This window comes from Euprymna scolopes, chromosome 13 (genome assembly GCF_053919585.1).
Source record: "Euprymna scolopes isolate OS-2025 chromosome 13, ASM5391958v1, whole genome shotgun sequence".
NCBI lineage: Eukaryota > Metazoa > Mollusca > Cephalopoda > Sepiida > Sepiolidae > Euprymna > Euprymna scolopes.
In genome coordinates, this window is record NC_136494.1 from 126,054,012 (window position 1) to 126,067,520 (window position 13,509).

General features: G+C 34.9%; 1 protein-coding gene across 1 annotated transcript in view; it reads right to left on the reverse strand.

The window, feature by feature from the left end:
- Positions 1–227: 227 nt before the first annotated feature.
- Positions 228–13,509, reverse strand: part of LOC145292332 (uncharacterized) — a 50,466-nt gene continuing 37,184 nt past the window's right edge. Inside the window, exon 2 of the mRNA XM_080138661.1 lies at positions 228–286. Coding sequence (XP_079994787.1) covers positions 228–286 — 59 coding nt within the window. The remainder of the gene's footprint in view (positions 287–13,509) is intronic.

Consider the following 13,509-nt stretch of genomic DNA (forward strand, 5'->3'; position numbering starts at 1 on the left):
TGATAAGAAAGTTATCAGACACGTTTACATTTGTCAGTGTGTTTTTCATGTGTAAGTATTTTTACATTAACTTATTTGTTAATTGATATTTTCTTTTAGTTACAGACACATTTAAAATAAAATGAACATTTCAAAAGCCTATTTAAAAATATTGCATCTCTTATCAAAACGTGAATTGGCTTTTAGTTGATTGGTGTATAAATTTTGATAAAAACAATGCAAAACAATCAGGTTAGTGCAGGAAGACATAGAAGTCGCCATTCATTCTCGGCAACACTGAATATTCCTGCAAAATAAGAAAAACAAAGAAAAACGGTTGCATATGTGCCTAAACTATTTGTTCCTTGGAATTTGCACTTTTCGTTTCCTTCTTTGAGTAATAATTCGTAATTTTGTTGCATGTCGTGCCAACTATTTTAATTTCATTATTTCAGAAATGTTTTCTCTGACCTATCACCTTATCTGATTGGCCAATCACAGTTTACTATTTCTCACTTCTCCTTACCCTCTTAAAAATGCGATTCATTCAAGAGTAAAACAAAGATAGTAGTGAATAAAGTACTCGGTAAAATTCAGTTGCAAGTTACGCTCTTCTGAATGTTCAATCTTCAGTACGATTGACACCAAAATACAATTGTGAACTACTTAGGACTTCTACTCAGTGATGGCTGACAGGATGAGAGCATGATACCTCTATGTATTAAATAAAGGGTTCCGTGCAAAATTCTATGTAGATTCCCGAGTTCGACAGAAATATTCCTGTGTTTGATAGAAAGATTCCCGAGTTCGCTAAGATACACGTGAAGAAGTTTGAAGGTTAAAATAGTATTTGTTTGATTATTAGATTAATTATAAAATATGCAAAATAAAACGACTCTTATTTCTTTTATTTATTCTTTAAATACTGTTGAAAATCGTCAGGGACGGTTTATTTTAATTTAACTATTCATTTGCATTAAAAATAATTTGATATTTAAAGGAAGTTTAAAGCAATTTACTTCTCCATGAATGGTAACTGAGTCATTATTACTCGTCACTTCCAGCCATTACAATAAGTAGAGTAGAAAGTAGACTTTCCTTATTTTGTCCTTTAGTCTTCAGATTCCATTAACTATGTTTCTAACAAAGAATTGATATTTTTTGGTTGGAATTTATGCATATAACATTCATCATTTGATAATCTCTATCACCGAAATTAAGCAACGTTGAGCCTACACAGGAAGCTCGTTCAACCCGCCTAGAGTGGGTACTGCTATAGTACAATAGTTGTAGTTTCTATCTTGAAGCAGCATTTTTCAGCTTCGTATATCAAGTGGTTTTATGCTTTGTCTGGTGTTATTTTCATTAAGAAAATATTAGTATTCATTAAAACAATTTAATTTTTAATCACATTTTTGTATGACTTATGCAGTTATGTTATGAGGTGCCTTTAATAAGTTTCCAGACTTTTTTCATATGGGAACTTCTATTGATAGTACACACATGAAACTTTAGACTCCTTCAAATTAATCTCCTACGGCTGCAATGCACTTGTTGTAATGTTCCAACAACTTCTGGAAGGCCTATGTGAGCAAGCACTGTCACAGCCTATTTCTTCTCCTATATTGACTCATAACGACATTCTCTAACGTTTTCCTTGAGCTTAGCGAACAAACAAAAGTCACAGGGAGCAAGGTCTGAACTATAGGGAGGGTGAGGAACTGTTTTGATGTCCATCTTGGTCAAATAGTCTGTGACAAGGATGGAGTTGTGGACTACAATCTTGGGACTGGTGCAGAAACGTAATCGTACAAATTTTCTGCATCTCCAGTTCCTAACAAATATGTATGTACAGTTCCCACTCTGGCATCAAACTGCACACTTATTGTCTCTATAGGCACATGACGGTCCTTATTCATGGAATTCTTTACTAGGCCTATCAACTCCGGTTTTCTGACTTTCTTATTTCTCTTACACCATTTATCATCCCTCACAGACTCCCTGCCTTCCTTAAATCTCTTTTGCCACTAAAAAACTAATGCTCGATTCATGCAAGATGGTCCAAAAGCAGTATAAAGCATTCCATATGTTTCTGTGGTATTTTTACCAAGTTTAAAACAGAATTTTATTGCATTTCGTTCTTGTAAAGTCTTCTCACGTCCAGATTGCATTTTTGAAATTCACCAGCTGTGACAGTAAGGCTTTAGTAGGGTGTATTCTAATTTCTGCTGTAATAGTTCATTTATACCTGAAATCATAAAAATTGGTCAGTTATTTCATAAGATGTCTAGCAATAACATACTTCATTTCTAAGAGTCTCAAATCATTTTAAATGCCTGTACAAAAGCAGTCTGGAAGCTTATTGGATGCACCTCGTATTTTTTTAGTTTAATTTATGGTATTCCTTTAACGATTCTAACTCTTTAAAAAGTTATTTTTTCCATTTATTTATTTGCTGATCATTTTCTCAATTACAGTTAGGGCCAACAATTTTGGTAGACTGTTATCAAAATGGGTTTTCCTAATTCTAGGATTTATTTAAAGAGACAAGTCAGCTCCATTAATTAGATAGAAAGCGTAGACATTCACCGATTTATTGCCACTTCCGGAAATTATGTGAGGATGTTTGGTGGCTTATTTCCGTTTTGAATTAGACATCTGTATGAAAAAAAACAGTGAGGTTATGGTGAACTGATTACTGTGATTGTGAAATGATTATTTCTAAAAACGGCATTCGATTGTCAATATCTACAAAAGCAGACTTAATTATCCGATTCAATAAAATGAAAATTAGAAGAAAAGAAGCCAATTAGAAAAGTCTGTCTGACCGACGGAAAATATTTCTTATTGCGGATCTTGAGTATTTGTTGAGGGCAAAATGGATAATAATCTTCTTGTCATAGGAATGTTAACGGGAAAATTCCGAGCGGAGAACGTATATCTCTTTTGATGGAATAATGATTGGGGAAAGAAAATTATTTGAACTAACGAGGGATGGACTTTCCCTGTATCAACCGCTGTTCAAAGAATTTCTAAAATTAGGAATTGTACTTTCTTCTCGTGTCTGCACTTTGTTTAACTTTGCTTAAATAAAATGGATGCACTGTTTTTTGTCAGATCGGTGAAGTTAAGCACCGTTGAGTGTGGTTAGTACTTGGATGAGTGATGATTGGAAAATAGCTTGTGTAAGCAAAAACTGCACCCAGATCGGTTCAACATTTGTTATTTCTGCAGGAAACAATATTCTCATACGAACTACTGAATTTCATATATTGTCATTAAAACTTGTTTAACTCGTTTCAAAACTTGGTTTTAAAATAATTTCGAAATTATGGAACGTGTGTGTGTGTGTGTGTGTGTGTGTGTGTGTGTGTGTGTGTGTGTGTGTGTGTGTGTGTGTGTGTGTGTGTGTGTGTGTGTGTGTGTGTGTGTGCGTGTGTGTGTGTGTGTCTGTGTGTGTGTGTGTGTGTGTGTGTACAAAATAAGCCCTACTCCCTGTCCTCCTTGAATCTCTTATGCGACTCAAAAACAGATGGTCGATTCATGCAAGATGGTCCAAAAGCAGTATAAAGCATTCCATACGTTTCTGTGGTATTTCTACCAAGTTTAAAACAGAATTTTATTGCATTTCGTTCTTTTAAAGTCTTCTCACGTCCAGATTGCATTTTTGAAATTCACCAGCTGTGACAGTAAGGCTTTAGTAGGGTGTATTTCAATTCCTGCTGTAACTGTTCATTTGAACCTTAAATCGTAAAAGTTGGCCAGTCGATTTATAAGATGTATAGGAAAACATATTGAATTTTCAAGAGTCTCGGATAATTTCAAACGCCTGTACAAAAACAGTCTGGAAGCTTACTGAATGCACTTCGTATTTCTTTAGTTTAATTTATCAAAACTTAATCTTTAAATAATTTCGAAATTATGGAGTGCGTGTGTGTGCAAAATTAGCTTATGGAAAATAAACATTAGGTGTATTTTCAGCAGCATTATAACTCTCACTTTCCTTATTTTGTCCTTTAGTCCTCCCATTCCATCAACGTTTTTGACAAAAGAAGAATTGCTGTTTTCTTGGTTGGAATTTATTCATATAACATTTATCGTTGGCTACTTTCTGACTCTGAAATGGTATGTTTTATCCTGTTACATCAAGTAACGTCATGCCTTGTCAGGAGCAAAAAAACAAACTTTATGTACATTTATGTTTTTACAAAGAAATCAATTCTTATCAAGGCCCAGAGGCCACTCGAGGATAAGAGTTAATGAGTTATTGGGACAATAGTGCAGTAATCATTTAGGAAAAGTGAAGAAAAAGTATATACACAGACATGACAGAACAGAAAAGACATTCATAGAAACTGTTTATTTCAATAAACATATAATTTATAAAACAAAATAAAAAATAAATGATCACAAATTTGATAACTAGTACTTGGTTGACATCTGTTTTTAATGCTAGGATCCTTCTAGGCATGGCATTGATCAGTTGACGAATATCATCTTGAGGAATTTCTTGCCATGTCCGATGCAATAATGCTAAAGGTATAGACTTAGAAGATGGATTCCTTTTCTTTTTGCAAATGTTTCGGTCTAATATGCCCCAAAGGTTTTCAATTGGGTTCATATCTGGGAACTGACTTGGCCATGGAAGTTTATTAATCCCATTTTGGCTCAAACAATATTGTGTCGCCCGAGCAAAATGACAAGGAGTCTCCGTAACCCATACCCTTCCACTGTTGGGAAATAATAAAATCATGATTGATCAGAGAAAATGACATTGTTGCAAAAGTCATAGGTCTTTCCACCATCTCATGAGCCCAATCTTTTCTGTGCTTAATATTGGCAGGACAAAGAAGAGGTTTCCTTCTTGCAGCTTTACCATAGTAACCCCGCTTGTGAAGATACCTGACAGCTGTTTTGGGACTGGCACCATCTTGTGTTGCAATTTCAGGGGATCCTCTTCAAGAGTTCTTTCCACAGAACGCAAGGTTCGTTCAAAGGGCCAGGAACAACCTAGATGAGGTTTTGTGCACTCTTTGTCCTCTCTTGTGCATTGTACAATCACTCTATTTACAGTAGAAAGGAGTATTTAAAAATTTTCTGCTATTTTGCGTTGACTAAGACCACCTTCATGTTTAACCACGATTCGTCCTTGCAGAAATTCTAATAGGTTCAATGCTTCTTTAGTTCGTGGCATGCTTCAATGTTTTTAGATGCAATTTCAATGAGATTATTTCAGCACTATTCCTATCTGTAAATATAAATAAGCATATATTATTCTTAGGAAAAATATTCACTTAGTGTCTATTCTTTTCTGTCATGTCTATGTATATATATATATTATGAAATATTATTACTTGCATAAAGGTATACCCATGGACATGCATGTTTCTATTTCTCAGTCTACATCAGCATGGAACTCATGCCACCAGCATCTGTTCTACCATTGAGCAGTATGGTGTTCTACCATTGAGCAGTATGGTGTTTTACCATTGAGCTACGATGACTTACCACTTAAATGCCCGGTTTTTATCGCTTTTAAATTTAAGATTTGTTGTTGTTTTTAGCAAAATTAACAGCTTTAGAATGCTGTTATTTATTTTGTGACCTTAGAGTTGTTAAAGTTATAAGCGTTTTTTGTTATTCATATATATATATATATATATATATATATATATATATATATATATATATATATATATATATATAGAGAGAGAGAGAGAGAGAGAGAGAGAGAGAGAGAGAGAGAGAGAGAGCTTAATGTGTAAGAGGAAAAGAGAGATTTCAATTCCATAAGAGGAGAATTATCCGGATAATGCCAAGCTCGACAATTATTATTGGAGCTTATACAATAGGACGACAAGAGTATGAAATGAAGTCACAAAACTATATATTGGTAGATATACAATGGATCATTTATTGAATTTGGGGCTTGATTTGTGAGAACTTCGACTGAAATAAAATAAAAGTGAAGATAATTTGGAAAATATGATAATGGATAATTTCATCAACGTGTTTCTTTTCTTTCTTTTCTCTTTTCTCTGCTCTTTTTTCTTTTTTTCTTCTTTCTTTTTCTTTTTCATTTCTTTCTTTTTATTGTTAGTTCCATTTTTATATTTATTTAAAAAAAAAATTTTCCCACTGTTTTCACTTTCCTTCCCTTTTCTGAATTTGTTCTGTCTATCACATGTTTTTAGTTTAATTTATTTCATTTATTTTTATTCTGCTACCCAACTTGAGAGAAAGAGAGATATATAAAGACTTGGCCAGAGATAGGTTATTTTTTAAATCAATCTATTAAAGCGATTTAGCACATGACAACACATAAAACGGACATAAATTGATGATGATGATGACGATGATGATGATGATAATGATGACGATTACAATAATGATGATGATGATGAAAATGATGATGACGATGATGGTGCTGCTGCTGCTGATGATGATGATGATGACGATGACGATGCTAATGATGATAACGATGATCATGATGACGATGATAATAATAATGATGATGATCATCATCATGAAAATGATGATGATGATGATGAAAATAACGATAATGATGATGATGATGATGATGAAAATGATGATGACGATGATGATGGTGCTGCTGCTGCTGATGATGATGATGATGATGATGACGATGACGATGCTAATGATGATAACGATGATCATGATGACGATGATAATAATAATGATGATGATGATCAGCATGAAAATGATGATGATGATGATGATGATGATGACGACGACGACGCTGATGATGATGATGATGATGATGATGATGATGATGATGATGATGATGATGGACGACGACGACGCCGATGATGATGATGATGATGATGATGATGATGACGACGACGACGCTGATGATGATGATGATGATGATGATGATGATGATGATGATGATGATGATGAAAACTTTGGCTAAAAACTCTTACACAAATTAAATTCTATCAGAAATATTAAAACAATTAAAAACCTACAATTATTGATATGCTGATACTTTTCATAATGCATACAGTTCGACTCTCTGATAAGTTCTGGGTATTTACTAAGATTAGCTGTCTCTTTCAGATTCACATTGCCATCAGCTTAAGTGTTGAAACCTATTTGGCATCATCATCATCATCATCATCATCAGTTTATTCTTACCACTTCTCCCATGATTTCCTTGGCAGTCCTTTATCAACAAACCCTGCTATCTCAACTGTTCTACACGTACTCACCCATTCTTTCAATAAGACTATACTAAAGAACTCTTCTGTTCTGCACACATATCTCTATACTGTCCCAATTTAAACTTCTCCTGGGATAATCAGACCTGAGACTATCTTTAAGACATGTAAATTCACTATATTATTCTCGTAACATTATTCGTCAAGTACTGCATATCCTCAAATCTCGCTCGCACATCACGCTGCATACATAGGTCTGTTAGACGTTTTGTTTGGCCGATAGTTAAAATGGATTTTTTACACATAAAAAACATTGCTTCTTGTCTTTATTGCTTCTAACTTTATCTTCAACATTTCCTTCCTCAACCTCTCATCTCAAAGTGTCATTTTCCGTTTGGCTGTTTTTTGAATATTACTTTTCAATTTGCCTTTTTCTTGTTAGATGTTGGAGTTTCATTCTTTTCTTTGTAATTTTATGCTGATTGTAATCGTTTTAAGTTCGGCAGATTCATATTTGAATTCTGAAGTAAAAAAACACATTCAAATGTCATTTCAGTAACTCATATTCTTATATATATATAATTATTTTTTACTATAATAATTAAATACCTACAGACACTAGTGTTTCATCCTTATGGGAATCCTTAGTGCAGAGTGTCAGGATTAACACCAGTTGAACGATTCGAACCCCGCAACACGAGACATCTCTGGCTCGATTAGTGAAGACGGTATCAATTCGGCTCCCATTAACCATGTGAAATAACGTTGAATTTAAACATTTTAATTTTAAATGTTCATTTACGTCAATTAGACAGTGATCTAATCGTTATACGATGATCTATGCACACACACACATATATATATATATATATATATATATATATATATATATATATATATATATATATATATATATATATATATATATCCACTATTATATAAAAGTCACTTTGTGTGAGTGTGTGTTCTTTCCTCATAGGTTCTGAAACGGCTGAGCCTATCTTTTACAAATTTCACACAAAGATAATTTATATGTCAGGCAGTGTTCTTAGATATGTTCCGATAAGTATCAGAAATGGAAAAAATCCGAAATAGTCTTTCTCCCTCATAGATAAAAAAGAAGCATTTTTACATGGGAGGACAGTTTACGTTACACCAGGGACTTGAACCTTGGATCACCCACTAAGGAGGCCTTCCTATCAGCAGGTACAAAGTACTGAGGCTGCTGTATCGCCATTTGGTGAATAGATTATGGACCATGCAGTAGCTTCTGGTGGGGCTTCTCGATATCATATCAGTGGGGGGGGGTAATTGTTACATCTTTATCTTATCATGGTCTACAAAAAAAAATATTTCTTCACATCTTTTTCTCCCTTAATTCCTTTCTCTGCATTGCTCTAACCAAGACTGTCCACCTATTCCACAAATCTCAAAACTCCATCATGCAAAGTCTCCAGAAAAAATATATAATTAAACCCAAAACTCCAACTTCCAACGTAGACTCCCACTACAATGTCTCCTTCTCCAACATCAGGGTGTCTATGTTCCAATCTTCCAGAGGTTAAAACCCAATTACAGGAGACTAAACAAGACTTTTTATTTCTAAGCGAAACTGGCATTTGACCCACTATTTTATTGTTCGTAATTAAAGGATATTCTTATTGAATATCTAAATCTGACCCTCAAGATCGCCATGGGCATGAAATATGTACCTACATTAGAAATAGCTTTTCATGTAGTAGAAACATCTCTAGAGAATAAATTTTTATTTATTGCGGACTATTATCCTCATCTTTTCTTACTTGTTTCACAACGTTTCGGCCAGCTATTCTTCTGGCCTTCATGGTAACTGCGATTGGATAGGAACTCTGAATCTCCTGACTGCATTCACTGCAATTACTGCCTTCTCACCACGTTTTCGGTCAAGTAAGCCTCTGGCCGGCTTTGGGTAGGATTGAAACCGCTATCTTCAGACAATTCTCACCTGGAACCGTAGATATTCAACATCTCTATCAACTGCGCCACGGGCCCCAAAGGACAATCAAAGTTGAATTTTTTGGTCTTATGAATACATGTTTATTTTATTACCTGATCTTCCATGGTCGGGTCTGTACCAAATGGTATATATTATTTCATTGAAATCCATTACTGAGATGAGTATTATTTATTAATTTATTTATTGCGGACTATTGTCCTTATCTTTTCTTAGTTGTTTCATGACGTTTCAGCCAACTATTCCTCTGGCCTTTGTCAGGTGGTAACCACGATGGGATAGGAACTCTTAATCTCCTGACTGCATTTACTGCAATTACTGCCTTCCATAGTTGTTTTCATCTCACAAGGTGGTGAGACGACAACAACTATGGAAGACAGAATTCCAATTAAATAATACATCTCCAGAGAAGACCCTAATGTGCTTCTGGGTTGCACTTGCTCGCACCAATCCATTTATATTTGCCTTCTTTCACTCCCACACAGCTGTGTCTCTATCTTTAAGAGCATATCTGAGAAAATTGACCACATACTTTCTGCCCATCCTTCGACTAACATTCACGTTTGTGGAGACTTCAATGGTTAGCTCACTCAAACAAGATAGATGAAAAAGGGAGGTTCTGTCATGATTTCTCCATTGCTTATGACCTAACTCAGATTGTTCATGAATCCACCCATGTGGCCGACTCTGACGGTCAGTATGCAAGTCCCCTAGACATTTTTCTCACAACTTGCCCTGAGCTATGTTCATCCGCTATTTTGTCTCCACTGGGATCTTTCAACCACTCGGTTGTCTTAGATAAAATAAAAACAAAATGTAATAAGTCCTCTGACGTACCTCTCCATCGTACTGTATGTCGATACTCTATGACTTAATGGGATAGACTCTGTACATTTATATCAGATCTACCTCTGCATTCTATGTTTAAAAAGAATGTGTCCAATATAATATCAGACCTGATGGAATGGTTAACTGTATACTTCATACCTTCTAAAAGATTCGAGCTGTGGTTCTCTCTTGAATGTGCTGCTGCCATCACGCACAGAAATCACTATTTTCATTGCTTCCAACATAACAGATATACTAAGACTAAAGCCACCTTCAGGACTGCCAGCAACCCCTGTAAAAGAGCAATAAAGAACACAAGAAAGTTGTATGCTCAGTCCATCAAGTCCAAAGTAGTTGAGCAGGGGCTTGGTTTCCACCCGTTTTTGGAAACTCAATGTGTGTGTTGTATCCTAATCATCATCAATAGACCTGAGATAATCTTGTCAGCATCAGACAAAGCCAAACTCTTTGCAAAGAACTTTGCAGCTAATTCTACCCTATTTGATCGGGGCCGCCAACTCCCCATATTTCCTCCTGTGTCTGAAAACATGCTATGCAACATACAAATATCTGAGTGTGATGTTGCCAAGCTAATCAAAAATCTTGATTCCAGAAAAGAAACTGGCCCTGACGTTATTCCTAATATAGGGTTCAAAAAACTTCAACTAGAACTAGCTCCGATGCTTACAAAGCTATTTAAGCATTGTCTTAAGGAGAATTGCTTCCCAACACCCTGGGAAATCTCATCAGTATGTCCTGTATTTGAAAATTCCGGTGATCAGTCATCTCCCTCTCAGTACAGACCAATCTGTCTCTTGTGCATCATGAGTAAGTTGTTGGAATTTGTATTACATAGTCAACCACCTCAGCAGAAATAACCTCCTCAGTGAAATGCAATATGGTTTCCATTCTACTATATCAACAGCAGATGTGCTAATAGTTATATCTCATAGAATTAGTGAATCTCTCGATAAAGGCTTCTTTTTTAGGGCAATTGCCATTGACATAGCAAAGGCTTTTGATAGGGTAGGGCATAAAGGTCTACTCCATAAAATCTCCAGCTATGGTATAGTTGGAAATGTCTTTTCAATCATTAAATCATTTCTCTCTCTGATAGGTTCATAAGAGTAGTTGTTGATGGGGTAGAAATCAGAAGCTTACAATATTAATACTGGAGTCCCTCAGGGGTCCATCCTGGGCCCAACTCTTTTCCTGATTTACATCAATGATCTTCCAGATCACATCCTAAGATAATTTGTAGACATTTATGCTGATGACACTATCATCCATGACAACACTTCAAAGGCTGTAAACGATCAAGTTCTCTCTGATTCTCTCTCCTTTGACCTTGAGCAAGTGGTGCAATGGGCTGGTTAATCTTAATGCATCTAAAACCAAGCTTCTATCTTTATATCATCAAAGCCCTGATCCCCGTCTGGCATTAATGGAAATGAATGGCTCTCGTCTTGGGAAGGCTCCATGTTTTGACAAGCTTCTGGGTCTGACCTTTACTCCTGATCTGGCTGCTGGGAAAATGGTGGGATTGTTCTATCGCTCCAGTAGATATCTCACTGCTGATTCAATTCTCTACCTGTATAAAACCCAAGTATGTCCAGGGATAGAGTACTGTTGCCACATCTGGGCAGGAGCTGGTAGAAGCACCTCACTCGGTAGCCTAGTGGGGGATGCCCTTTTCTCTTCTCTGCAACCTCTTTCCTACAGAAGAGACGTTGCAAGTCTGCTTTATTGTTGTTTTCATGTGCTCTGTTCGTCTGAGCTCCAATCTATGGTCTCTCCTTACCTTTCTTTCACGAAAAACACTCGTCTATCTGAAACCACTATAAATAATTTCTCCTACACTTTATCTGTGCCTAAACATAAACGTAGATTCCATGAACAAATCTTCTTTCTTAGAACAGCACACCTGTGGAACTTTGTTCCGCTTTCCTGCTTTTCAACTGGTTACAATATGGTCGTCTTCGAATTCAATATGAACAAGTTCTTGATTAGCCGTCCCCCTTAAGTAATTCAATTTACCAAATTTCCATTACTAAAGATTACTACAATATTTTTCCATTGACACCATACACACATTAACCCTTATCCTTGAGTGGCCTCCAGGCCTTGATAAGTGGTGAGTGCTTTGCAAAAAAAAAAAAAAATAGATATAGCTCATTGGTAGAGCGTTCGACTAGAGATTGAACGATCCCCTGTTCTCACCATTGAATTTTAATTTTTTCTTATTAATGACAATTTATGATAAAATAAACGGTACCATTTAAAATCGCCGCAAATCATTTCTTTGTTTGCATATTTTAAAACTAAACATTAATCAGAAGTGACTTTTCCAGGGCATTCATCGTCAAGCCCAAATATCAGCTGACGTGATATTGTAAACAAACACAGACGGAATTTGATGAATGAAAATATTATTATTATTATTTTTTTATTTTTCATTTGTTGGGGAATTAGTCCACCATGCAAATTATTCCTCATAGTATATGATAATCGATAGACTATTGATTCTGTAATAATACATATGCAATCTGTATAAATTAAAACATCATGTTTATTTATATGTCCGTGTCCTAGAAAGTTTTCATCTTAAATTCTACACAATTATGCAAAATGTTGAAATCATGCATGAATAGAATTCAGCATAATAGTGAAACCAATTATCTAATAAGAAACCATAAAAAATAAATAAGTAATTAATTAATGCTCGTTTTTCGAACGAATATGCAAATTAGTTAACCTTCATGTAATCGTTCGCATATGCAGGAAAGTTTGTTTTATTAATTTTTAAATAAATAGAAAAATAAGGGGTTTAATATAAATGTCAGAGTGAGAAAATAAACAAAAAAACTATATATATATATATACTAGGATGGGTATTCTGGGTTGACATGAAGTTCCGTTTGAAACACGCCTGCTATACTAATCATTTTCATCATGAGTAACGTGGATACCCCCACAACAATTGAAAAAATAAAAGAACTGATAAACACTTGTAAATGTAATCGCCCCCCCCCCCACCAAAAACAAAGAAGTATCTGATACCATCTCCACCAGATATTTTGGCAGAAGGGATCACTGCCCTAAGAAAACTCACGATTTTGTGAATCTAAAAAAATTAACGTTTATAAACATTAATGCGTGCGTTTATTTTTTATTTTGGTAAATGTGTAGTTCTGCAACGTAAATTATTTGCTTGACAATAAATTATAAAAAACTAGTTATTTTTATATAAAACACATTGTTAGACCCAAAGGCTGAAATAGAACCAGAAAAAGATTTCATTTTTACTATTTTTTCATCATTTATATTTATTATTTAAGGCAGCTATTTGGATTTTCAAATTTGGCTTTTATAAGGTTTGGCAGATTGGCCTTTTTAAGCTCTTTCATGAACTATGTTTTTAGCTGCCATATATATTTTATTTTTGTAATTAAAGGGCGTGAAAAAGACCAAATTTGGCCTTAAAATGGCCAATTTATCAAACCTAAAAAAGGCAAAATTTTAAATGAG